The following is a 25,839-nucleotide window of genomic DNA, read 5'->3' as shown; positions in this document are numbered from 1 at the left end:
ATGCAATAAATATTTTTAAAAGGTGCATCATGAAATAACTTCACATTAGGGAAGTTTTTAAAATGTTCAAATTTAAATTCTAAGTTTTTAAAAGTTTACTTAAACTTGTAGTCAAAAGTTTACAAGGGAATATTTTTTGAAAAGTTTTTTGTACTAAAAACGTTAAAACTTACCCAAAAAAATTTTGGTTAAGGTTTTTGTTTACTTTGTGGTGAAAAAAAAAAGATTTTGGAATTAGTTACTTTGAATAAAATTGATGTACTTTGAGTTTAAGCAGCTTTATAAAAAATTACTTTCTAACGCGTCTTTACATGTTTTTGTTCGTAGTTTTCTTTTGTTTCAAATTTGAAACTTAAACTGACTGGTAGAAACTGTTTTTGACTTAAAAAATTAAGAGACAATCATTTATTTAATTTTATTATTATACTTATCATTTCAATCACTAATTATTGGCATTAACAGTAAAAGTACAATTACAAACGTTTGAAGATTTCAAAAATCACAACATTATGATAATACTACTTAGTTATAATGTTGTAATGAATTTTATGTCATTGTTGAAAATTAGATAGATTCTACATTGCGCTTCGTAATGGTAATGATATTTAATTACTAACTAGCTTACTTGACATTAAAACAGTATATTTAATAGTCTTAATACAAAAGTATTTTTTTAGAACATTATGCAGCTAATCATGAATGTTTTAATACAAATAAATATACTTTAAAACTGCTAGTTATAGAGAAGATATAAATATAAGGAACGTTTTTTATAAACTAAACCACTGTTAAGCAGTTGCTAAATGTCATACAAGCATATTAATATCATTCTATATAGTATTAGGACTTGACTTCTGTTTTTGGTAGCTTATACAATTTTGAAATCTTCTTTTTACTGTTTTTGGTATCTTTAAAAAAGAAAACATTTTATACGATAGAGAACAATTATTGAACGACACAAAGTACAGTATGAGCAAAAAAGTAGACTTTGTTTTTACTTAAGCTTACTACTAACTTTACTAAAACTCAACTTTAAACTTTTTATAAATCATTAAGTTAAAATAGAATGCTTGTTTATAATTTAGAAAATAACTAGCTAATATTGCTGATGCCTTTCTGAAAATAGTAAAAATTGTTTTAAAATTGCTTGTACGATAAAAACAAGGCTTATAGAATCAAATACTTTCTAATAAAAATTATTTTTTTTTGTTGGAAATGAATATATTTTTTTAACTACTATCTTAGTAAGATAAAAAAAAATAGTCTAATTAAATATCATGTTTTAAATAACCATTCAAGCTGTGCTTTTACAATACAACAGTTTTTTTTGATGGACAGGACATATCTTAAAACAGAAAACTGTTATGAATTCTAAATACAATAGATATAATTAATGAAAGATGAGCTTTTTTTTCATATAAAATTATATACAGACTCAAAACTTTATTTAAAAAATTATTTTTCTATACCTCGTATTTTAACTAATTACCTAGTATAACTGTAAAAAATAATTTATTGGTTTAAATTTTGTATTTTCATTTAGTATTACTCATAACTTTACTACACCTTTTGTATAGTTATTTGTTTTAGTTAAACATTATTGCTCAATTTACTGAAATCTAAAGAGCTTATTTAAACAATGATAGTGCAAATTAAATATCTTATTCACTAATAGATTTTGGTAGTTAAAAAAATTACGACCTTCTCAAAATTTTACCAGTTTTTATTACGGCCATCATCAAAAAATTTTAAGTGTTTTACTCGCGCTATTAATAATAAATAATGAACTTTATCACACGACCATCCAAAATAGTATCCGAGACAACCAAAATTGTCTCTAATATGATCTTTTTAAATAGAATAAAATAGTAAAATATACTTAAAGTAGATTGCAACAAACTGCACCTAAAATACAACAGCAACATTGTTAAGTACAGATAACTATTCTATTATTTTTTTAATTTTAAAGATCGTAATTTTTTACAACCAAAACGTGGTAGTAAATAAAATATTTAATTTGAACCTTTATTGTTATTTACATCTTTTATTTGAAACCTTTTATTAAAATATCTAGCAGTTATAATGGTTTTATTACAGCAGTTTATAGAAGTAGCTGTAATAAAGTTTTGTAAACTAAAGTCTTTTGTTCATCTAAGGTGTAGAAAAAACTTACAAATTTGTAATTTTATTATTTTTTTCTTTTTTTACTTAAATAATTTTTCCAAAAAAATAATAAATTGATACTGGTTGACTAAGTAATTTATTTACATTATGTACATTAACTATGTTTCATATTGTTATTGATAATAAAAAATCAACTTATTCGCACGACCAACAATAACAGCATCAGTAGGCAGCCGCGAGAAACCATTATTGTGATCTTACCAAGCGGGCTTAAGAGCATAATCACTGAAGCGACCGTTGTCGTAGCTTGTCTCGGATGCTGTTGTTGTTGTTGGTCGTGAGGTAAAGTTCATTATTTATTATTGATAGCGAAAAACATCTCAAGTTGGTGATGAAGGCCGAAATTAATACTGTCTAAAACTTATTTTTATTAAGATAATTTGATGACTATTTTTAATTTGCTTTTCGTTTTTAGTTTTTAATGTGTATAAGATTTCGTTAAACATGCGAGCTTTACAATGTAAAACAAAATTTTCCTATTTCTAATAAAAAAGGACTTAATTAATTTTTATTTTTTAACTAAAAAGCTAAAGAACTTGACTACTTATTGAGATTTTGCTTTCTTTTTTACTGGTGTTTTCACACTGTTTCAGTTTTTCTTTCAGCAATTCATTGAAACCTACTTGAAACTAAATCTTATTTCAAACAACACTTTGAACATTTTTCGTCTAAAATTTAACTTAATCAGTTTGTTTTATCTAATTTATGTTATAATATTTATAATTAGATTTGCGACTTTTCAGTATCTTTACACTTACAAAGTTTTTCCTGCTGTAGAATTTTGTATATTTTCAAAAACTCTTATTGTTAAACACTGAAAAAATATTTTTTATTTTTTAACAGCACAGTTTTAAAAGATTGTTTATTTCAAGAAAACCATTGTTTGAACTAAGCGAGTTTATTGTGTTACATATTTATTTATTACTTTTCTTAATTAAGTTGTAAATTTATCTTTAGATCATTTAATATGTGGGTACTCAGTTTAGTCTATTAGATGTTTGCATAACATTCAAAATTTTTCGATAAAATTTGTTACCATACAGTAAAATAAAAAACTTCTATATCAAATTTTTAACCATCAGTTGTTATTAAGCTTCAAAACTTTTTAATTACTACTTTTTTTTGAAGTTTATAAATAATCTTAAAAATCCTAAAAACTTTTCAGATGATTAATTAATCTTTTAAAGCTAATAAAAGTTGTAGAATTTAAACAGGGTTTCCGATACCCTGGAAAAATCTGGAAATTGAGAAATTAAAAAAAAAAAGTTTGGATGTCTAAACAAAAATCACTGGAAAAAACCAGTAAAATTTTAGATTTTTAAGCTGTCTTTACATGTAAACTAAAAAGTTTTTGATAAAATATGAAAAATTTATCATATTGATAATTGTTTTTTGGATAATTTATTTTTGTCATTACAAAATGCATTTGAAGTAGCCGTACAGGCCGGGTGAACAGCGCCACCAGGTTAGTCTCCAAGCCTCCTTCAGAAACCTGAGGTCTACTTCAATTGAGGCAATCTGGTTGACTGTGGGTCTCGGGAAGACAGTTTACAGATGATCAGCTTGCGCTTCTTCTGTGCAACTTTCAGATCTTGCGCAGGGCGACGGTCCCGGCAGCAATGAGGCTGATTCACGTAGAATATGCTAATAACTATGTATATCATTAAAAAAATATATTGAAAAATTGTTTGTAAAAGTACTGTAGAAACTTTGTAAAGACTCCAATCTATTTTAGCCAATTAAAAATAAGTTTTGTACACTACTGTGTAGCGTATTTAATAAACGCTTAATAAAGCGCTCAATAAAAATTTATAATAGTCCTGGACAAGACGTTAAAAGGTTTCCGTGGTATGCGACTCGATAACCGAAAGGTTCTTTTTATGCCAGGTCCTAGGACCAAATATTTTAAGCCTGTTTTTTATGTTGTTCGATAAACTATAATAATACATAACAATAAATTCTTAAAAACAGTGTCGACTGTGTAGCGTTTATTACACTTGTTAAATAATGTTAGCTTTCAATAGTCTTTTTCTAAACAGGTTTAAAGAAGTGATTATAAGAAGGTGTCATACTTATGTTTTAGTTAAGAAAAAACAAGAATTTTTGAAAAAAAAACTTTAAATGGAATTCGCTTAATTACCTTACGTAATATATAATGTACAGTAACACTAAGTAAAATAAATAAAAATTTTACTTGTTTTACAATGTATTTACATACGAGCTTATCTAAACGAATCAGTTACTCAATTTAGTGTTTTTTATTTTCTTTTTTTTACCAGGCGTTTTAAATCTGAAGACAGATAAAATAACAGTTTTTAACGCTTAAGAAGAGCATAAAAACATTTCCTAGCAGTTTCTAGCTTAAATTGAAAACTGAAACTTTTGTTTTATTTTAGCTTGATTGCATTTCTATAAGTCGCATTACATGAATATATATTTCTAACTGTTCTAAAATAGTGTTTAAATATATTAATTAAATTTAAAGCTATAACATTTTAAATCATGTAGGACTCAAATAACTAAATTGACAACATAAGTATTCTTAAACGTGTAGTTTATTAAATCAACAAAAATCAGTAAAAATAAACTTGCCAGAAATAAACTCAGACAACATTTGATAAAAATATAAATTAAGAATATACTCACGCCAAATAGTTATACATGGACCTGACATTACTATCACGTTCAATGTACTTTCGTTCTATCAGATACTCAATCCTTTCTTTGATAACTTTTACATCTGGCTTGAACCTGTGACGAAGTTGCTCAATAACTTCAGGAAACAAAACCATATGCTGGACTCTATTTTTTACTTCCATAATGCAAAGAATTGCCTCATCAATCCTGAACTTTACATTTTGATCAATTTTCTTTTTTGTTTGTCGATTCTCTTTTTCACCACGTTTTGGCAAACTTATCGGAATTCTTACCCTTTTTCGATTGTGAGTAAAGTTGACATTCACTGAAAACGTATCACTTTCAAGAATATTTTTAGATCCAGCTAAGTTTTTCAGTACATTTGGTCCATTATTAGCGCCAAGCGGTTTGATAAGTGACTCAAGAACGACTGTGAGCAGCTTGAAGGGAATTTTACATTTATTTTTAATTTGCGTCGCGGTCATTTCATGTTGATGGTTGAAAAGCATCAACACTATCATCTGCAAACTGCTCACCAAAAGCACTTTGTTATCTGACTTTTTAGTTAATGAGAAAAACTTAATCTCACCCTCCCCAAGATCATTAAGCTGGGTTAACTTTCGACCCTGAAACTTACTAGTGTAAAAATCACTAAATAACTGAAAGGAGTCGAGCAAGGTTCTCGGCAATGTTGGCTTGCACAAATAGATTTTTGGCCAAACGAATGAATTGAGAACAGTAACAGACAAGTCAATGTTTTGGCTTTTCCTGTCTTTTCTAAACTCATGGTTAACTTCAGCAGATGCTTCAATATCTTTAAGCATTCTGTTAGGTGCTTTGGTCATTTTGGTACCGCATCTAATTTTAAGTTTTTTTATGAGCTTCTTCTCATGGTCGATTGAAGTTTTGTCAATAATCAGTCTCTTGGCAAAAAGGGTTTTAAACATTTTCTTAAAATCTTCTTTGTGGTTTATAAAATTGCAAATGGTAAGTGCCTTGTCGAACGTCTCGGACATATCAACGTCTGAACTTTTTTTGTTAAGTTTCCTCAGTTCTTTATCAATAAACAATGATAAAAATTGAGCTGTAGTTGAACACTTGTTAATGACTTTTTCATACTGTGCGTTTATGGCTTTACTGAATTCATTATCGCTTTTAAAGCTGTTGCGAAGAAATCTGTCAAAACTGTCTTTCAATTTGATAAGGTTTTGAATTACCAGATGAGCTTGTTTTTTATTGCTTTCCCCCATTATGATAGTGACCTCCCTGTCCAGATAAGTTGTCACACATTCAATCAGTGGCTGTAAACCTTCTTCAACCCTGCTCAATGTAGAGTACATTCTAGCTAGTTGATCGGTCATACCTTTGCTCAACAAATACTCAGCACCATACTCGTTAGAAACAATTTCGTTCAAATGCTTCTCAATCAACTCTTTTTCAAGAATTTTTTGATTTTTCCAAACGCTTGCTTTGGTTGTAAACAGCTCATTTCGAGCTAATTCAGCTGTTATTTGATGCTCAACAAAGGAAATGTACTCAGTTGCTGAACTAGCTGTTATTTTATTACCAGACAGCTTCTTGTAGTAGCAAGAAGATTGGTCAAGAAATGCTTGTTCAAATACGCTATCGTAAACATTTATTTCGCTTTCGTAAGAAAGCTCATTGAGCATTTCGCAAGCAGTACTAATTGATTCCAGCGAACTGGTTTCAATACGGTACGCTACTCTACTATATGCAATACGTTTCAGCAAAGTCGTCTGCAACTTTTCTTTAACTTCGCGGTTGCACACGATCAAGTCTCGAAAAACTTTCAACCCAAGATCAATAACTTTGTCCTTTTTAGACTTGATAAGAAGATCGTTGTAGTGTAAAAAAACAGTATTAAATCTGCTCATACAACCTTTGAAGTCATTCCATTGGTTTTTCAGTATTATGAGAAAGCCATCGGCGAAAGAGCGTTGAATTCTAATCAAAACAACAGAACTGAGGTATCTTTTTATTTTATCCGTCAATTTTTTAATAATCCAATCACCGTTATCATACATCAACAAGTAGTCACAGGATTGGTGAATTTCACTGAGATATTTGCACTCAGTATCCCTGTTGAAAGTTTCTTCTACGAATCTATTTATCTTTTTTCTTGCACCAAATAAATCAGCGGTTTTTACAATGTTTCCCAACTCTTTGAAACTACACGCCATACTAGCAGAATTGTACAAAAGCTGTGAAAAGTTTCATATTATTTTTTTTCTTTAAAGCAATGAACTACACGTATACTTTGAAGAGGATTCCAAATTAGTTAAAGAAAGTAAATTAAGCAGAGTTAATTATAAAATACAAATTATTTTATTTTTTCTAGGCTTTAAATGTTACAAATTTAGCTTTTAGATAGCCGCAATTATTATCTAAAAATTTGAAATAACTTCGAAAACAGATTTTACAATAATAAATAATATGTTCAATTATAAATACAAACCAAGGTTTTTTAAGGGTGCACTGTGCATAAAATATATTTCCGTGCAAAGTTATTTTAAGTATTAAGAGTTTTTATTAAAATATAAAAACTTAAAAAAAAATATTTCTTTGTAGTATTTATATGTACAAAAGGTTTTATATTAACAATGTCAATGATTGAACTACACACAAAAAAACATAAGCTAAGTTATTTTTTGTTTACATATAAACTTACTACTAACTATAGTTCTATGAAATTCTTATGTTAAACGATAATATCTGTACATACAGATTCTGTGAAGTAATTATCTGCTTCTACTAATGTCTTTTTAAAGTTGTAGAAACTACTTGAGTACAACTTGTAAGATAGAAGCAATCTTCTCAAAACTAAATCCTGTATTTTAAGAGTGAAACACTTTATACTTTATAGTTATAGCTAAATATATATTTTAAGAACCAACTTTATTACATATATCTAATAATTTATTTAAACCCTGTGTTTTTTGTACAACGTATAAGATTTCTTTTTACCAACAATCAATTTTTTGAAATATTGTTGCTCAAAAGTTATATTCTAAAGATGTTTTTTATTTTGGGCATATCTACAAACAAAAACTACTACAACTTCTGAATAATAACAAATTTTACAGTATCCTTTTTTCTAATTACTCTATAATTTGTTATCATTATGTGTTCCAGTGAACTTGTTTAGCTACAATCTTTTCTTAACAAATGATTAAACTTATACTTGTAATATTTATAAATTTAAAATAAACTAAGAAGTTTAAACAAAATATGAGCTATTTTTTTTATAAATTTCATAGACCTAGGAAAAAATGGTTACATGACAATTCAAATTCGGACAACTCAAATTCCGACAATTCAAATTCTTAAAAAAATATTTGAAAGACTATATCTCAATAATTATGATAAATTTAAAAAAAAAAAAATACATATGTAGATCTTATTGATATCTACAAGCCACTTTTTTCTTTTTTGCAAAATCTTAAATATTTTTCAAGATATTTTATAATTACTAAAATCAACTATGTTTTATACTTAAATTAAGCTATATCTCGAAAAATATTTAATGTTTTGCAAAAAAAAAAAAATGGCTTGCAGATATTAATGAGACCTACATACGTATATTTTACATTTGACAAATATACATTACTTTTTTAGCAGTTGCCCTTTCAATTTTTTTTTTAAGAATTTGAATTGTCGGAATTTGAGTTGTCCGAATTTGAATAGTCGTGTACCCGGAAAAAATATAATGAGTAAAATTTTTTCACTTTTTCCGAAGAATAATTGTGTACTTTAACTGCAAAGAAGAATTTATTAGTTTAAATATTGTATGGTATTTTAGTAACTTTTAAAATTTTACTACATCTTTTATATAGTATAACTGTAACGTTTTTATAATCGAAATTATTTTTTTCGTGCACCAGGTCCCTAGACTAGACTTTTTGAGCGCTATTTTTATCGTTCAATAAACTCTATATAGTCCTTCTTTGAATATATTTAACAGTTATAATGCCTTTAAACAATACTTATGAAATAGTTTTAAAAAAATTGTAAACCAACATTATGTGCTTGTCTACAGTATAGAAAAAGCTTAAAAACTTATTAGTAAGATATTTCTTTTACATATTATCACACATTAAAAAATTAAGACTTTTTTTTTGTTAGTTATAAAATAATGTTGTAAACATAGATACTGTATTTTTAGTCGCTTATATATTGCTATCAGTTGGTTCACGACGAAATTTTTTTGGTGGCTTGTAATAATATCCGCTACATTGTCTTAATTTTCAATTATACAAGTACCAGTCGAGATATAATTTCTAATTGCCTCAATGTAGCGATGTTTAATGGTAAGTTGACTGTCAAAAGAAATTCTAATATCTGTACTTACAAATTGATTGTCGTTTTAACAATAAGCCCGCGACGCATTACGAATTTGTTTCGACATAGTGTAAAATTTAAATAAAAAGCTTTTAATTTTTCCTTAAATTTGTATTTAACCTTTTTTTGAATGGTAAATTTTGTAAGAAAAGGCTAAAAGACGTTTTACTTCATTTCCGCCTTTCTGTACTAAAACTGCTTCGATATGAGTAGCGTCTGCGTATGAAAAAATAATGAATGAATTATTATGGTATTTATAATTGCTCGTAACTGTATTTGCCGAAACGGATGGTGTTTATAGGTTTGACCTTTTTTTTTAATCTGTATGGTAAAGACTTTTTATGTTACCTGAATTAGGATTTTGTAATATTTTATGAAAACTCGAGGACGCCACTATAACCATCTGACCTAATAGTGGTATAAAGATCTGACCTAGGGCCTTTATGACTGAGCGAACTAATGTCATTATAAACATTTGACCTAATATCATAACGATCTGAGTTAATGTTATTAAGGCGACTATAACCACATGTAATAGTGTTATACCAATGTGACCTACGGCTATAACAATCTGACCCACTTGCATTGTAACTAACTGACCTACTGGCGTTGTAGCCGTCTGACCTCGTACTATTATGAGGTGCAGGTCTACTGTCGTTATAACTAAAAGGTCTATTATGGTTACGAGGGAAAAGAACATGTTAGTGGAGCGAAGAGGGAAAAGTCAAATGTTGTAATATTATTAATGCGCTACTAAAAACTAAGTAATTCAATAAATGCTACTATTTCAAAACTTATGTATCAGCTTATAATAAAATATTATGAGGTCTTCTTGGCAAAATGTATTGAAGTTAAAACACCCTAAGAGTAGGTATTAAATAATTATAATAGTATTAGAAAACTCGAAAGCTAATAACTTTAGTCTTCGATCTAGTTAAAAAGCTAATTTTAACCAAAACAAGTATATAATACAAGAACTTTCAAACAACAAAATATTTCTTACTATTTAAAACTACAAATACTAATTTATGTTTTATAGTTATATTACAACAAAGTTTAAACAAGTATAACACACACATTACGATTTGTTACTACGTTTTAAAACAGCGGAAAAATATAAAAATATGTAATAGTAACTTTCAAAAACGATAAAAGCGTGCACAATAAGTAATTACTATTATTTAAGCGACTAAGTAAAATACAAGAAAAACACTTACTTTGATAACAACTTGAAGTAATTGAACATTTACTATATAGGCTTGAACAAAGAAATTGAGATAAAAAGTACCGAATTTAGAAGTTGCTGCTAAATTGAGCAAGAGCTAAACTTTAAATAACGAACTTGAGCGATAAAACAGATAACTCAATACTGGCTACTAAGCCCGTAAGATTGTGGGAAGCGCGTTGCAGTTGGCAAAACCCGTGTTATTTTACAGAATTGATTCGAGAGAATTTGCTTTTCTCTCGGGGAAAATTTCGAATTGCGCGGAAACTTTCTATATCTTAGTTTAGTACTTTTGCAACACACTTTACAAGACTGAAAAATCTCAACTTTAATATGATAGTAAATACTCGAAAGAATATGTGCTTATCAAATGGACAGGTAGGGACAATTTCCTTACAATACAAAAGTTCAATTGACAGTTATTTAAAAACTAGTTTTTCTTAATTGAAAAAAATATGCTGAAAACATAAAAAGTATAAAAGTTTAAAGTAAAAGTTAATTTTAAAGAACAAAAAAACTAAAAACGGACAAAAAACTGTTTATAAGTTCGTATATTTAAATTTACAGTAAAAAAGCGTTTGTTTAGTTTATAAGTTTTAATTAGTTTTTTTTTGTGAATCAAAGTAATTTTTAAGCAAGCCTACTATGGTAATGTATATGAACTCATTAATATGTACGTTGTTTACTTTTTAAAGCAAGTTTAATGCTCATTTCATATTTTTAAGCTTTTAAAAGTTTAGTCCAGGGCCTGGTGTATGAAAAGACCTTTTAGTCATCAAGTCATACATCATGGATACAGTTTGATGTCTTGTCCAGGATAACTAGCGCAAAAGATTGCAAAAATATAACAAAAAGAAAACGTAACTATTAGAATTTATAAACTATTTAAATAAAATCCATTTGAAAAACAAGAAGACTTAATAGTTTAAGAAAACAGTAATACAAGAATTTTAAGCTTATTATCTTACACTTATAACTTATCGTTTAAATACGTTTACAAACAAGAATTGTTTTTGAACTATTTTACATATTTGGTTTAAACTTTTGATATAGTTGCTGCATGCTTATTTGTTAAAATTATAATAATATCTTATTGTTTGCGTTGTAATACATAGTATGTTTTAAATATTTAGTCAAAACTGCTTACTTATGTAGTCTAAATGTATGATAAATGAAATAGTCATTATATATTAAGCAGTTTTGCATCAAAAATAGGTTTAATTAAAGATAGTCGTATGTCTGAAAAGACAATTTTGGTTTAAATGTTTGAAGTACTAAATGTTTGAATAAGCGACACTTTGACAACTCTGGTTTAAAATACAAAAAAAGCATTTTATAAAATTTTTGTACATGAATAAAATAAATAGTACGTAAATCTTGAAAAAAAACTTTAAAAGTTATTTAATTAGGCTTAAAATATCATTATTATACATCATTTAAATTTTTTAGCCTTTGTTTTAGTAATTTAGAATATTTCATCGTTTATTTAGTATTTCCTATGCTTGCACAAAAATTTTGTTGTGCTAGATAATCTGTATCTTTTATCAATCATACTTGTACTTTTTATTTAACTTTAATTTTGTAAATTACAAAAAAATATTTATATGTTAAACGGTGGGATATAAGTTGTTTTGTTTATGTACTTGTAAATATTTATGAGAATTTTAGAATTTAATTTTAAAAACCTAATTCTACACATTTTTGAAAATTATAAATTAAAAAGTATATAGTATATCTGAGTGAAATTTAAATACCTTACTAAAAGAATTCGATAAACAATATTTTATAGAAGTCATAACATAATATTCCCTGCGCCGAATTTCAAAAATAATCAATGTTACTGTTGCTAGGTTAACTTTCAAAACAGGGGAACTAAAGCTAATTAATAAAAAAAAGGTAACATGTGATAGCTGATGAATATAATTTGTCAATTATTTTTGTATGTTGTTTTTGTTCTTAAAATGTTACATATTTCAAATCTGTCATTAGAACTTTTGAACTATCAAGCCACTATTTCCTAATCTATTTCGTGATAGAGTTGTACAAAATACAAAAGTATTGAACTTTGGATAGATGTAAGCTAATGTTGTCCTAGACAAGACATTAAAAGGTATTCAAGAGGTGTATAACCAAAAGGTTCACAGAGCACCAGGTCTTAGGACCAAATATTTTGATCCCTTTTTTTGTTGTTCAATAAACTGTATTAACTATGTTGTACCCAAAATAAAAAAATTACAAAAAATGCTCTAAATGATTTGTTTTGTAATTGTATAATGTGTGCCCTTATACCTGTGTATAACCTAGACTTAACTGAATGTAAAATCTGATAGTTTTTTTTAACTTTTGATATTCATTTACAAATTAGGTGGTTAATCATAAAATTTTAGTATCAAAACTTTATTATTTTATTATATAATGCTCATTGTTAAATTTTATAATCGTTTTTTTAAAGGTAACACCAGTCTACTGCTATTAATATTGTTGTTTCTGAGCATGAAATTTTGAATGCAGGGTGGCCACTAAACCTGGAAAAACCTGGAATTTTACAAAAAAAACCTGAAACTTGACAAATTTTGAACAAAAAAACCTGAAATTTTGAACAAATTTTACATGTTACGCAATAAAATTTTGATTTGACATAAAAATTTATCATATTGATAAAACAATATATCATTTACAAAATTAAAAAAAAACACATTTAAAGTAGTTTTACAGTTTCTTTTCAATCTTATTATATACATTGTTTTTTACCTTGAACTTAACATTAAACTAAAAATAGACCCAAAAACTTGTACTCTCAAAAACTTTGAAGAAACTTCTCGAAACCAGTGGCAACCTTGTGAATGTCACAATAACTAAAGGTTCTTGTTTGGGTCCTCTTTTGTTTACTGTGAACAAAAACAACATATTTTTAGCTACAAAAGGGTTGCCAAAAGACCTGAAATCCTAGTAAAAACCTTGAATTTTACAATTCAGGCAGAAAAACTTAGAATATGAGAAATTTAAAAAACCTGGATTTTTAAACTATTTTTACATGCAAAGTAATTAAATATTGATAAGATAAGTAAAATCTGTTGAATAGATAGATTTTTTTTCCATCTTTTTATCAAAAACACATTTAAAGTAGCTTTATTTTATGGTTTTTTATGTTGTTATACTACTTAAATCTAGAATTTTTTTTTTACTAAAAATGAAACAGAAAACTTGTTTTTTAAAAAATCTGGAAAAATTTCAGAAAGCCTAGAAAGAATTTTCAAAAAACCTTTGGCAATCCTGTATCTAAGTGCGGTATTAAAGATGACAAGCTAAATTGGGAGGCACATTTAAAGTATCTTAAATCAAAAATTTTGAGAAATTGTCACATGATGTAAAGACTGAGATATTATTTGGGTACGACTACTTTGAAAATGGTATATTACATTCTAATTCTATTTGCATATTCAGTATTGTATATCTGCTTTGGGTGGTGCTGTTAGTTTTCATTTGGAGCCAATCATTAGTGTGCAAAAAAAAGTTTCAATATGTGTTTATTGTGTGTCTGCACTAATTCCAACAAATTTTTGGTATGTGAAAATTGGTATTCTAAAACTAAATGAGGTGTTTAATTTGCAAGTTTGTAAGTTGATGCTGAATACTTTCAGAGGGTTTGAGATTGAACATAGTGGCTTTACTTCAATAAGTATGGTTCATACACACAAAACCAGACATTCAAAAAAAAAAACTTGAATGGGGCTTGGCTTAAACTCCTTCAGACATTCAGGTCCTAAATTATGGTCTAGTGTTAGAGAAAATTTTAAAAAATGAGTTTAAATACAGTATTAAAAGTTCTTGTTGAGCCCGTATACTGAACAAATTTAGAATGCTTTGAATGTGTAATTTGTGTAACATGCAGATGTTGCTTAATTTTTTAGCTGCTTTTTGCCATGTGTTTATCTTATTATTGTATGTATGGTTATATTTTTGTATGTTTATATTAATATGTAATTAGCTTTTTTTTGTTTTACTTGATTGTATATTGCTGATTTTGAGTTTATTATTTTTTATTTGCTAATTTTGTATATTCTAAACTTTTGGTTCACTTATTTAAAGTTCTTTTTTTTCTATCTTGCTTTAAACTATATTTTTAAATTTACCTATATAAATTTTAGAAGCTTCAACTTTATTTAGTAATTTTTAACTTTAAGGGCAGGGGGGTGATAAATCACCTTTTCACAGTTTGATCTTACTTAGTTGAAGTTGCTTTTTACAGATTTTAAAATTAAAGATAATTTTTGAGATATAGTTTTTCAAAGTTGAAGAGTACAATAAGTTCATTATTGGAGGTGCAAACTAAAACGGATAATAACTACAAATCAGTAAGAGTATATCTCCTTCTACGTTTTTTGAGATAACTACCTCAAACTTTCAGGAAATGTTCCTTGCAACATTTAGAAAATTCTGCGGTAACAAAGTTTAAAAAAGATATAAAAGTTTTAAGATAAAAAACAAAATAATAAATTCTTTATTTACTTTTTTTTGTTTTGTTACAACAAATTTTTTTAAGTATTACAACAAACACTTCCTGAAAGTTTGAGGTAATTATCTTTAAAAACGTTGAAAGAGGTAGATTTTTATTGAAACAGTTTTTTTTTTGCTTTTTTAGTTTTTACTTCCTATAAGGCGTAATTGTAATCTCCAACTTTGACTAGCTATATCTCAAAAAGTATTTTGAGTTTCAAAAATCTGTAAACAGCAACTTGTAGCTTAGTTAAAACTCAACAAGTTAAGATAAAATTGTAAAAAAAGTGATTACCCCTATACCCTTAATTTTCTTTCTGAATAATATTACAGTAAAAAAGTTGTTTAATGATTTTAAAGATAGTTACTAAAGATTAATGTATTTATTTCAGTATTAATTTAATGTGCTCTTAAAACAACTGGTTGTGAGTTCACTTTATTAGCAGTGATCACGTGGTTGGGTTGTTGGTGTGAATTTTTTTATAGCTCTGTTAAGCACTTACTTTGGGATTTGAGCTTTATGATTTTTCCAACTTTTGTTAGTTTTATTGTTAAGATTTTAGCTTTGTAAAATTGTCACCAAAGGTTTTTTTTGTGTGAAGTTTTTTTTTCTTAATTAAAAGTTAATATTAATAGGACAGGTGAATCACACATGATGTAACACACTAGCTATTGCCCAGCAAACGTTTGTTGATGCAAAAGCTTGGGTACTCATGTTTTTTTACCATTTTAAAAGCGTTTTGATTTTCTTTCTACTTATGTTTGATAAAATATTTTTTTTTCTATTTATTATTTTTTTTTCACAACTTTTTTTCTTAGGTGCTAAATAAATAAATTAAAATATAGCTTGATTAATAAGCTAAAGCTTTAATTTTTTCACAGACTGCCACTTAAAAAAAAATTAACTTTTGTTCAAAGAGTTCATGACATATAGCCTAACCTGTCAGACAGTTCTTAAAAGTTTGCCTCACAAAATGTCACATAATGTAGCAATTCCAAAATACTTTAACTTACCAAGAGAAGTTTTAAAATGGTTACTGAGTCTGGACTTACAAACCTCCCTAAGAAATATCAAAAGGTATGCTATATAGTTTATGTTTTGTATAATATTTTTAAATTTAGCTTAGTTTAATTTAAAAAATATTCTTAAGTATAAAATTAGCACTTTCTAAGTAATAAAAATTTATTGTTAAAAATAGTATATGCATATATAAACTTAAAGTTAGTTAAAAAATTAAAATGTGAACAATTAGATATGATCATTGATCTGGTGTTGAAAAATAATTTTTGGTCATTGAGCTAGAAAGGTCTTACACTTAAATTGTTCTGAGCTATATTAGAAAAAAAGTTTAATGTTTAAAGAATGGAAAACTTACTTTTTTAACATGTAGAGGTAAAGTAATCAAGTAAAGTAACTACTAGTTACTTTTTATCACTTTTGTTGCTTTTAAGAAATAAGCAATCAAAGTTATAAATTTTAAAAGTTTTTTAATGGGAGGCGTACACTAAAAAGGCAAAAACAGACTGTTTCAATAAAAATTTTTCCCTCCTAATTTTTTGAGCAATTGTTTTAAAACTTTCTCAAAGTAATGTTTAAGAAATTTTGAATAGCTTGTGAGAAACAGATTTTCAAATTTCTTTCAAAAATTTTTTTTATAAAAAATATACAAAATAATTGATTTTTTTTGTAAAAAATTTTATTTGTTTATTTTTAAATCTGCATTCTATAAGTTGTTTGTAATACAGATAAAAACATTTCCTAAAAGTTTGGAGGTAAACTGCCTGAAAATTAAAGTAGGAGGTAGACTTATAATTATTTTTTCAAAACTTGGAGAATATTGGTCTTAAAAACTTTTCATTCAATACATTATATTTTATTTTTTCACAAAGCTAGTTATATTGCGAAAGTTAATTGAGTTTTTTTTCTATAAAAAGTGTTTTAAAGTATATACTCTTAGCTTTAAAACAAGATCTAATACTAGCTTAAAAAATAGGATCCCCCCCATCCCCTATGCCCTTAATTAATGTTTAGAAGTTTATAAAATTTTAAATATACTTAAAAGAAGTATAATCATTAGATGTCGATTACTTTAATTAAATCTTTTTTATAATAATGAAAATTTTATTTAGATTTACACCCCACTGTTTACCATATAATAAACAATGTTCGACTTTAAAAAATTACCTTTTCAAATATTTTATAAACACAGTAAAACTTTGGAGTTGTATAAAAGTTTTTGATAAAAAAATGAGTCTATTTTTATATTTTTAATGAATAAGATCTTTAATAGACAAATTTATTTATAAATTTTAAAAATTGAGTTTTCAAATGATAAATTTGACTGTGTAAAAAATAAATTTGAGTTAAAGAAAAAATTTGTTGTTAGAAACTTGTTTAATAAACCTAAATGTCACAAATTTTGACTAGCAAGAAAAAAACTACTAATAGAATAAAAACTAGCAGGATGTTTATTTACTTTTGTTTAGTTTTTGTTTGCTAAGGTAAAACTTTTCAATTCAACATCAACAAAAAAACTATGTGCTATTTAAAAATTAAAATTCAATAGACTAGGCTTAATGCTTTATACCATGAATATACAACATTTATATCAGGTTGGTCACTATTTAAAGATAATACGTATGTATGCTATAAAAACCTCTTTTTAATAATAACGTTTTAAACGATACAGTAAAATGCTAAAGCAAGAGAATTAAAATTTTTATATTGGTTTAATATTGTGAATCTTTTTCAAAAATTATAAAACAAAAACAACAATAACACTATTTTTTAAATTTTATTAATAGATTTAATAGTCAGTAAATGACAACTAAAATATTTTATATGGGTAACAATGTGACAAATCTGATAATGATATAAATATTTTTCAGGGTCACAAGTTGGAGATCCCTGCTTTATATTTGTAGACAACGTAATTTATATTTTACAAAATTTTTAGAAAGTTTGCTTTAAAGATGCATAATTGGTTTTAATGATTCTTAACTACTAGTTGTACCAACTTAAAGTACTAAGTACAGTTCAGTTTTACATTAAAAAATTATCTAAATTTACACATGTTAAACAGAGAGTTTAGAACAGGAACTGTAGTCGCTGAAATTTTGTACTGGTATTATCCAAAGATGTGCTATCCTGCCTTTTCATATAATGTTGCAACTTCTTCAGAAAAAGTTGCAACCAATTGGAGAGTTCTTAATGAAGTAAGTTGTTATTCATGTTTTGATAATAACAAAATTGAATGCCATCTTTTGTTGTAACATGAGGAAATGTAAATGTACACATAAATTTTACTGTTTAATTTCTATTATAAATTTAGTGAGCAAAGACTTTGAGTTTTTAGTAAAAGATATAGGATAGGTCCAAACTAATTTTTTACACAAAATATCATTGACTTTCATGCAACAGCTTGATGTACAAACTTTAAAATGTTTTTATAGATTATAAAAGTATTTTTAGATTTAAATAACCAGTTTATATTAGGCTTGTTTATAATAAGCAAAATATGTTAATTAGAATGAATGCTTCAACTTACTCACTAAGGTTTTAAAAATTCTTCAGCATATAAAATGTTTCAGCTAAATCCTTTTTAGAAGTGGTTCTCAGCACCTTTAAAAGTATGCACATTAAGCCCACTGTGCACACTAGATAACTGTGATAACTATATTACACTAAATAAAATGCATTTAGTCTTTTTAAGAATTATCAAATAATGTTTTAAAAAATAGAATAAGACTGTTATTCAAAGAATATGTACCTATAAAAAGTATTTTTGTAGTTCTCAACAAACTAATTTAATTATTTATTTTAATAACCTAAGTGAATACTACCGAATACAGCAGGGTTTCTAAAAGTGGGCCAAGCGGCCCCTATGGGGTTATGACTGATACTCAGCAGGCCATGTGAAGCAAAGGGGTTAAAAGGGGGGCATGTGTAGTTAAGGAGCCACACGGGGGCCTTAAGGTCATAATTTGAAACTTACACTAGATATTATGGAGTTGTTGATGAAGAGCAAAAAAAATGTCTTAGGTGCTTTTAAAGGTAGTTTTTTGAGTAATCTTGTTGAAGGGGGCCATAGCTTTTTTAATTGCTTTTAAGGGGGCCATTTGGAAAAAAGTTTGGTAAACTCTGGTATACATGTTCACTTTTTGAAAATCACTGTTTTTGAGTAGCATAAGTGCAGTAAATGTATACTTTTTATGTACAAACAGATGTTTAAGAAGTTAAGAATACACATTCCACCATCACTGGTAAATGGAACACAATTTTCAAAAGAAGGTGCAGCCGAATTATTAGCTTGCAGATTGTACACTATCCTCACTAACAGAAAGTTTGTTAGATGTTTTTAGAAAATAATTGTAACAAAAATGTTCAATAAGTAAATTTTTAGATTGGAGATTTTGAATGGGCTGAATTGGAAAAATTTAACATTTAATGACAAACATTATCAGGTATCTGTTTTTTATTTTTTTTATTTGTTATTTAATCACATACGTTTTTAAAAACTATCAAGAAATAACACTAAGTCATGTTTATTAGATAAATATAAACCTGAATTTAAAATAGGTTAATTGTTTATGTTTTTGTGCACCAACTATGAAGTTTCGTACAACTTTAAAATTTAGCTAATGTAAACAACAGATAATGATCTTATATCAGTTTGAATTTATTAATTGTAACAGTTTATCGACTTTTATAATATTAGATTATTAAAGCTTAACCAATGTCACCATAATTTTATTTTTTAACTTTTCACAGCAACAAAAGTTTAAGTTTTTAATAAATTTCATGTTTATTTGAAGTTAATGGTCTTTTTTTGTTGTTGGTAAACTTTTAAAATTCTATTTATAATTTTTCAGAAATAAAAAGTTGCATAAACCTAATTAAAAATTTTTCTCTAAAAATTTTTGTACTCTTATAAATTTTCAAAAAAACATTCTGCTATTTTTTAAAATGTATGCATCTGTTAGAATCTTTTTTGAAATAAGTTTTGTATCAAATTTGTTTTTATTGAAATGCTGTTCATTATATTAGCTTTATTTTAGTTAGATTACAGTATTTTATAAACTATTATTAAGTTTTATTTAAAATTTCAGTAAATATTATTTTGCAATAACATTTATGTACTTATCAAAGTACAAAGTGGACAGTCATGTGAATATAAATTAACATAAAGTTTTAAGTTTTATATAATTTTTTGAACTACTTATACATTTTTTACCTTTACATTTGAAATAATACTTTTGTTTTAAACAAATGTACTAACTTAATAAATTGAATAATAATACTTTGTCATAAACTCAAAATACTGAACACTTAAACTGCTTTAACTCAAAAAGCAATATTTCTAACCGTTTATTAGTTAGTATATCCTCGTTAATTATGAGATTTTTTAATTATTCGAATTTTTATCACTGTATACATAATAATATTTTAAGCCTGTCAAAAAACAGCAAAATAAACAACAATAAATAACCTAATTATATTAAACTAAGTTATACGTGATAAAGGTTTAAATTTTTAATCAAAAATCTTCGTAAAAATCAACTTAAAATTTACTGTTTTTTTTAATAATTTAATGTTGTGAACGATATTTATACGTAGGCAAAGTTGTTTCTTACCAATTTTCTATTTTTTGAATAATTCATACAGGATCAACTGCCATTCCATGCAAAAGCAACAGCAGCTTACTCGATAAGCAAGCACATCAACATTCACGAAATAAACACTAAAAATCCCGAAAGCAATTTGAAAGATGTTAGTTGATGAACTTTGTTATTACTTATGACTACTCGCTAATCAAAAAAGTTAAACTAAACTGCTAATCTAAAAAATTAGATAAACTGAGGCAAGTTTCATGTTATTGAAAAACGACAGGTTTATTTCAAACTTTTGGAAAAACTCAAACTAGTTTGGATTGCTTTTGTTAGACCTCAAATTATTTTTTATGACTTTAAGTTTTTTTTTTCAAAAAGTCTTTTTATATCTTTTTGATGTATAATTATTTCATTTATTTTATAGTTTTCTAAAGTATTAAAGCTTCTAAACATTGAAGATTTTTGGTTTTTTGTTATTACTACTTTTTTATGTTTTACAATTAGCTCAGGCTTACTTTTTTAAAATAAAACAGTGGCAACCTTATATCTGACCCTTCGTGCTTGGCATGACTGATTGCGAATTTTAAAACAGTTTTCTTTTTTTAGTTCATGATACGTTTGCGTCAATCCAAAGATTGGCTTCTGATTTCAAGACAGGTTTGCCAGATTTTTTTACATCTTTGAGCAACATCGAAGCGTAAGATGTTTTACTTTTAAGATGTTTTATCATTTTTTTTTTGTCACCTTAAGTCTTCCTGTCGAGACACGTTCAAAATCCACCCAGTGAAATTCGAGAACCGCTTGCTTACCAATCGAGGGTAAGGGTTAGGGGTAAGAGTGGTAGTGAAAAAAAAATAAAAATAATTTTAAAAAATGTAAAAAACATATAAAATAAATAAATAAATAAATAAAAAAAAATCGGGTTGATTTTGAACGCGAGTGGATTTTGATAGTATACTTTCCTGTCACCTACTTTGACTAGGAACCATTATCAGGATGTTAACCATTTTCAGGAATCATTATCATAGGGACCAATGTTAGGTAGCCTTTTATGAGGAACGTGCTAGTTTTGCTGAACAAGTTTCTTTGCTACCACGTTTAAAAATTCATTATAGGAAATTGTAGTTAACAAAAATGTACTTAAGAAACATAAATGTAAAAGCAAATGTTGGTTGATTTGAAAAAAAAATGTTAACTAAAAAAAGACAAACTGGACACAAAAAAAAACAAGTTTAGTACTCAAGAATAATTTTGCAAGGTGGACAAAGTCCTGCACGCGCACTACTTGCAGAGGTACGAGGACCGAGCCCACAACCCGAAGAGGTTCGGAATAAAGCCTACGTTGGGTCAGCGGGCACCGAGAAAGAAGGTGGCGAGAAAAGGACAGTTTTCCACTGAAAATGACGAGTACGTGACCATAGGTGAGAAACATCTTCGCGTTTTTATAAAACTTTAAAAATGATTTTTATATAATTGATTAATCTTGTAGATGATAAGTAATCTATGTATACCTTGTAATCTATGTTTAATTAATTAGAATTACTGATGTTTTATGAAAATAAATTTGCTGTGAACTTTGCAAGATTGCTATAGTTAATCTTATGCAAACCTTTATCGATTGACATAACAAATAAGTTTTCAAAAGAAAGCTGTCAAGGTATTTATACTTGGCTTTGTTAAAAAACCAGTTTGATATTCGTTTATAATATTTTTTACAGGTGGTTCAATCGACAAAAGCGGTGACGCCAAGCACGTTAAAGTGAAGCAGAAGCCCAAACAAAAGAAAAGTAAAATAAACCAAATCCACGTTCTGCACGCTAAAAAGCATCACCAAATTTTCTAAATTTACTACATTACATTTATTATTTCTTCTTCTTAACTTTCTAATTTAAATTTTTATGAATTTACTAGTTTATGATTAAACTTTTTATTATTAATGTTTCTGTAAAAAAAGAATTGTATTTTAAATATTTTATTACTTACTGTGGTGTTTTGTAGTTTACTAAAAAACGATAAGTTTCTTTAATTGTATTTTACTTCTAAAAACTCAATAAAGTTCAAATTATTCTAACGTTGTGTAGTTGTATATGATTTTTAAATCTAGTAGTTAGTTTTAAGTAAATATTGAAAATTGATTACTTGGTTGAAAATATTTAATTAGTTCAGACTAGAATAGATATAACAAATTGGTAAATAAGTATAAGTCTGCACTAATAAGATACTTTTTAGTTGTTTTTTATTTGGTTTACACTACTTTTTTTTAGTTTTATATCAATTACAACACTTGAACTTCAAATTACTTTTATTTAGTTTTTATGTTGAAATTGATATTATCATCGTTAATTTTAATCCCATCTATTTTTACAAACTCGCAAAATTCAAACTTTTCCTTTGTTACTAGCAGTTAGCAAACCATTTAAACTACTTAAAGCTATTCATCATTTTTAATTAAATCAAAAACATTGTTTCAGCATTGCGTAACAAAAAATTTGAAAGAAACTAGCTTATATCTACAACCAGTAGCGTCGCGTAGTTTTTTTTTGTTAAGGGGTGCCCCTGTGTAATAAAGTCCCCTAGTTTGAAACATTTAAGATTAAAACCATAAAGGTAGTATAAAGAAATAAAAAAAAAATCAGAAAATATAGTTAATCATACTTGTTTAATTAAATAGTAGATAATATAGTTTTCCCTGCTCGAGTTGCTCTTGCCTGAGTTGTTCCGGCTCGAGTTTTCCCTTCTCGAGTTGTTCCTGCTCGAGTTGCCTCTGCTTGAGTATTCCCTCCTTGAGTTTCTTCTGCTCGAGTTCAACTTTTCTTATTGTTCTGGCGTTGTATTAAATTTCAAACAACGATCATGATTTAATTTACATGGTGTTGAAAGTTCATGCAGCTCCAGAATTCAACTTTAGGAACATTTTGAACATCAAATATCAAAATTTGGAAAAGCCAATTTTGCAGGGAAATTAACGACTTTAATGTACACATTTGGCTGTGTTTTTTGTACAACTTCGTGACAACATAACTTTGTTATTTGCTAAGCTAATATATTTTTTTTAAAATTACTTTAATACTAAACTTTAAAATAAAGTTACTTTGACCTAGTTTAAGGTTGTCCAGCTGAAGCAGGGGCTAATCTAAAGCAATATGTTTTTAGGCTTAAACTCTAAAATCAAAAAAAAAAACTTATTATATTATTTCAATTTTTTAGGTGGAGCTACAGCTCCAGCGTTCCACCCTATCTACAACACCCTAGCAAGATTGTATAAATAAATGAAAGTTATTGAAAAGGAGTCAGTAACAGTCTGTTTATTTAGTAAATATAACAAATAATGTTGAAATAAATTCTGTTCAAACTTAGAGGTATTTTAATATAAGTTTTGTGTTGTTGCTTTGTAAATGTTTTATTAATGTAGTTGGTCTTACCTAAGTAAACTAATTACGAAAATGTTATTCAAATTAAGTATTCTTTTTTAGTTTTACGCAAATCTTTGGATACCTAATGTAAATTAACAATTTTTTTTGTGAGTAAAGTAAATTTTTAACTTCAAAGAATAATTAGTCTTATTTGGTTATTAAAAACTGTGATAAATGATTGAATGACTAAGTTATATAATTAAAAAAAAAAATAACACGTAGATATAATTGTGTATGAGATATACTATTAATTCTAACCTTAAAAACGATTTAATTGTATTTATGATATGTACATATTATGGAGTCAGTTATGTTTCAAAACTGCAGAGTTTTATGCACTCATATATACATGAGCAAGTCAAAATGAAATTACTAATTATGTATTGTTTTAAATGAGCTACCAAATATTTTCGTAAAAAAAGGTTAAAGACAATTAAACAAAGAGTTGCAGAAATGTATGTGCAATAAGATCAATTAAAAAAACTATGATTATTTACTATTTTATGATACTTTTTGTTTTAGTCTTATAGGAATAACCATAGTTATTTCAAAATACCCGTATTAAAAATATTTTAATTTATCTTTATACAGTTAACAGTGTCGTAACACACTCAGGTTAATATAAAATTTTTGAAAACTACAGCCAAACCTAGTTAGATATTTTATTGTTTCTTTATTATCAACATTTTTCTATTACCAATGAGGTTTAAAATATTGAGGTAACTTAATTGCAAATAGTAACTGTATTTTATTGTTGTATTTAATTAAGTTTGTTACTAAATTTAAGAGATAGATGTTTCGCAAGTCTATTAGTTTATTTGATTTTAAGTCTAGCTATAAAAAATTTCACCTAATGGTTAGTCTTATCCATTACCTTTTATTGTAATTCTATATCAGGTACAGAGCTTGACTTAAAAATCTTGTATTAAAAATATTTTTAAAACAAACTAAAACATTTATAATCTTTTACTTTGATATATTTCCCAAAGTATACCAGCTTTAACTTTTGATCCTTTATTTACAACTGTATATTTAATTAAAAGTATTTTCAAGTAACTGAAAACTAATTGCAAGCATAAAAGAAATACTGAACCCAGAAAGTTTTAGTAAAAAAATACAACGTAGATCTTAAAAACAGATAGATATGTGCAAATTAATATTTTATATGCAACCAGGTTTCGGTGACAAAAAAATTGCAACCTCTTCAAGTGAAATAAAATAGTAAACTGCACATAACAATGTTGCTTATCTATAACGTTCTTTAAAAACTTATTCATGCATGAAAATCTAAACAAAAAAATTAGATGTTAAAAATTTGAAAACTAAAGCTTGTCGGAGTATAATTAGATAAAATTAGTACTAGTTTTAAAATGAATTGAATTTAATTAATATAATGAGTTAAAAAAAAAAACTGAATTAAGAGCTTTAAAAAAATGTTCAAAATACAGTTTTCCATAATGACTTCACAGGTACACCCCCTGTTAACTATGCACTTTTGGGCTGTGTTCAAAGTGAGTACTCAAGAGGAGAATTACTGAATATTCATACCTATCAAACTTCACCTAAATAATTTCTAAGCATTAAATTAGACTTTTTTCATACCTGGTTAAATAGATCATGGATACTAAACAAATAATTTTTGAAAATTTACGACTCAGTAAATTGTTTTGAAACAATTATAGGTAAAAGCAGTAGCAATTTTATTGTTCACATACTTATTTGTTTTTATAAGGCAATTTCGAACTAATATAACTATTATTAAGTTTTCTATTATAAAAACTAAACAAGGTTCAAATGAACTTAATTTTTTTGTTAGTTAAACAAAATATTCAGTAAAAAACAAAAATTTTCTAAAAATTTTACAACTACGCAGAAATATATAACATTAAAAATATTTCTTATTATTCTACGTGA

General features: G+C 26.6%; 2 protein-coding genes across 2 annotated transcripts; one reads left to right on the top strand and one right to left on the bottom strand.

The window, feature by feature from the left end:
• Window positions 1-4,826: 4,826 nt before the first annotated feature.
• Window positions 4,827-7,022, bottom strand: LOC145845135 (cullin-3-B-like). The gene has a single exon (XM_082952557.1). It carries the CDS (start codon window positions 7,020-7,022, stop codon window positions 4,827-4,829), a length of 2,196 nt encoding a protein of 731 aa, XP_082808683.1.
• Window positions 7,023-15,302: 8,280 nt separating this feature from the next.
• Window positions 15,303-22,518, top strand: LOC145844392 (spermatogenesis-associated protein 4-like). Its single transcript, XM_082951789.1, has 8 exons — window positions 15,303-15,440; window positions 15,785-15,980; window positions 17,986-18,118; window positions 19,127-19,245; window positions 19,306-19,366; window positions 20,568-20,672; window positions 21,771-21,933; window positions 22,231-22,518. The coding sequence occupies exons 2-8, from the start codon at window positions 15,826-15,828 to the stop codon at window positions 22,353-22,355; spliced, it is 861 nt and encodes a 286-aa protein (XP_082807915.1). The 5' UTR covers window positions 15,303-15,440; window positions 15,785-15,825; the 3' UTR covers window positions 22,356-22,518.
• The last annotated feature ends 3,321 nt before the right edge of the window (window positions 22,519-25,839 follow it).

Source organism: Thalia democratica, chromosome 9 (assembly GCF_965202585.1).
Source record: "Thalia democratica chromosome 9, ktThaDemo2.hap1.1, whole genome shotgun sequence".
In the NCBI taxonomy this organism is placed as follows: Eukaryota; Metazoa; Chordata; class Thaliacea; order Salpida; family Salpidae; genus Thalia; species Thalia democratica.
Note: the sequence above shows the minus strand (reverse complement) of the source record. Positions and strands in the feature narration are given on the sequence as shown.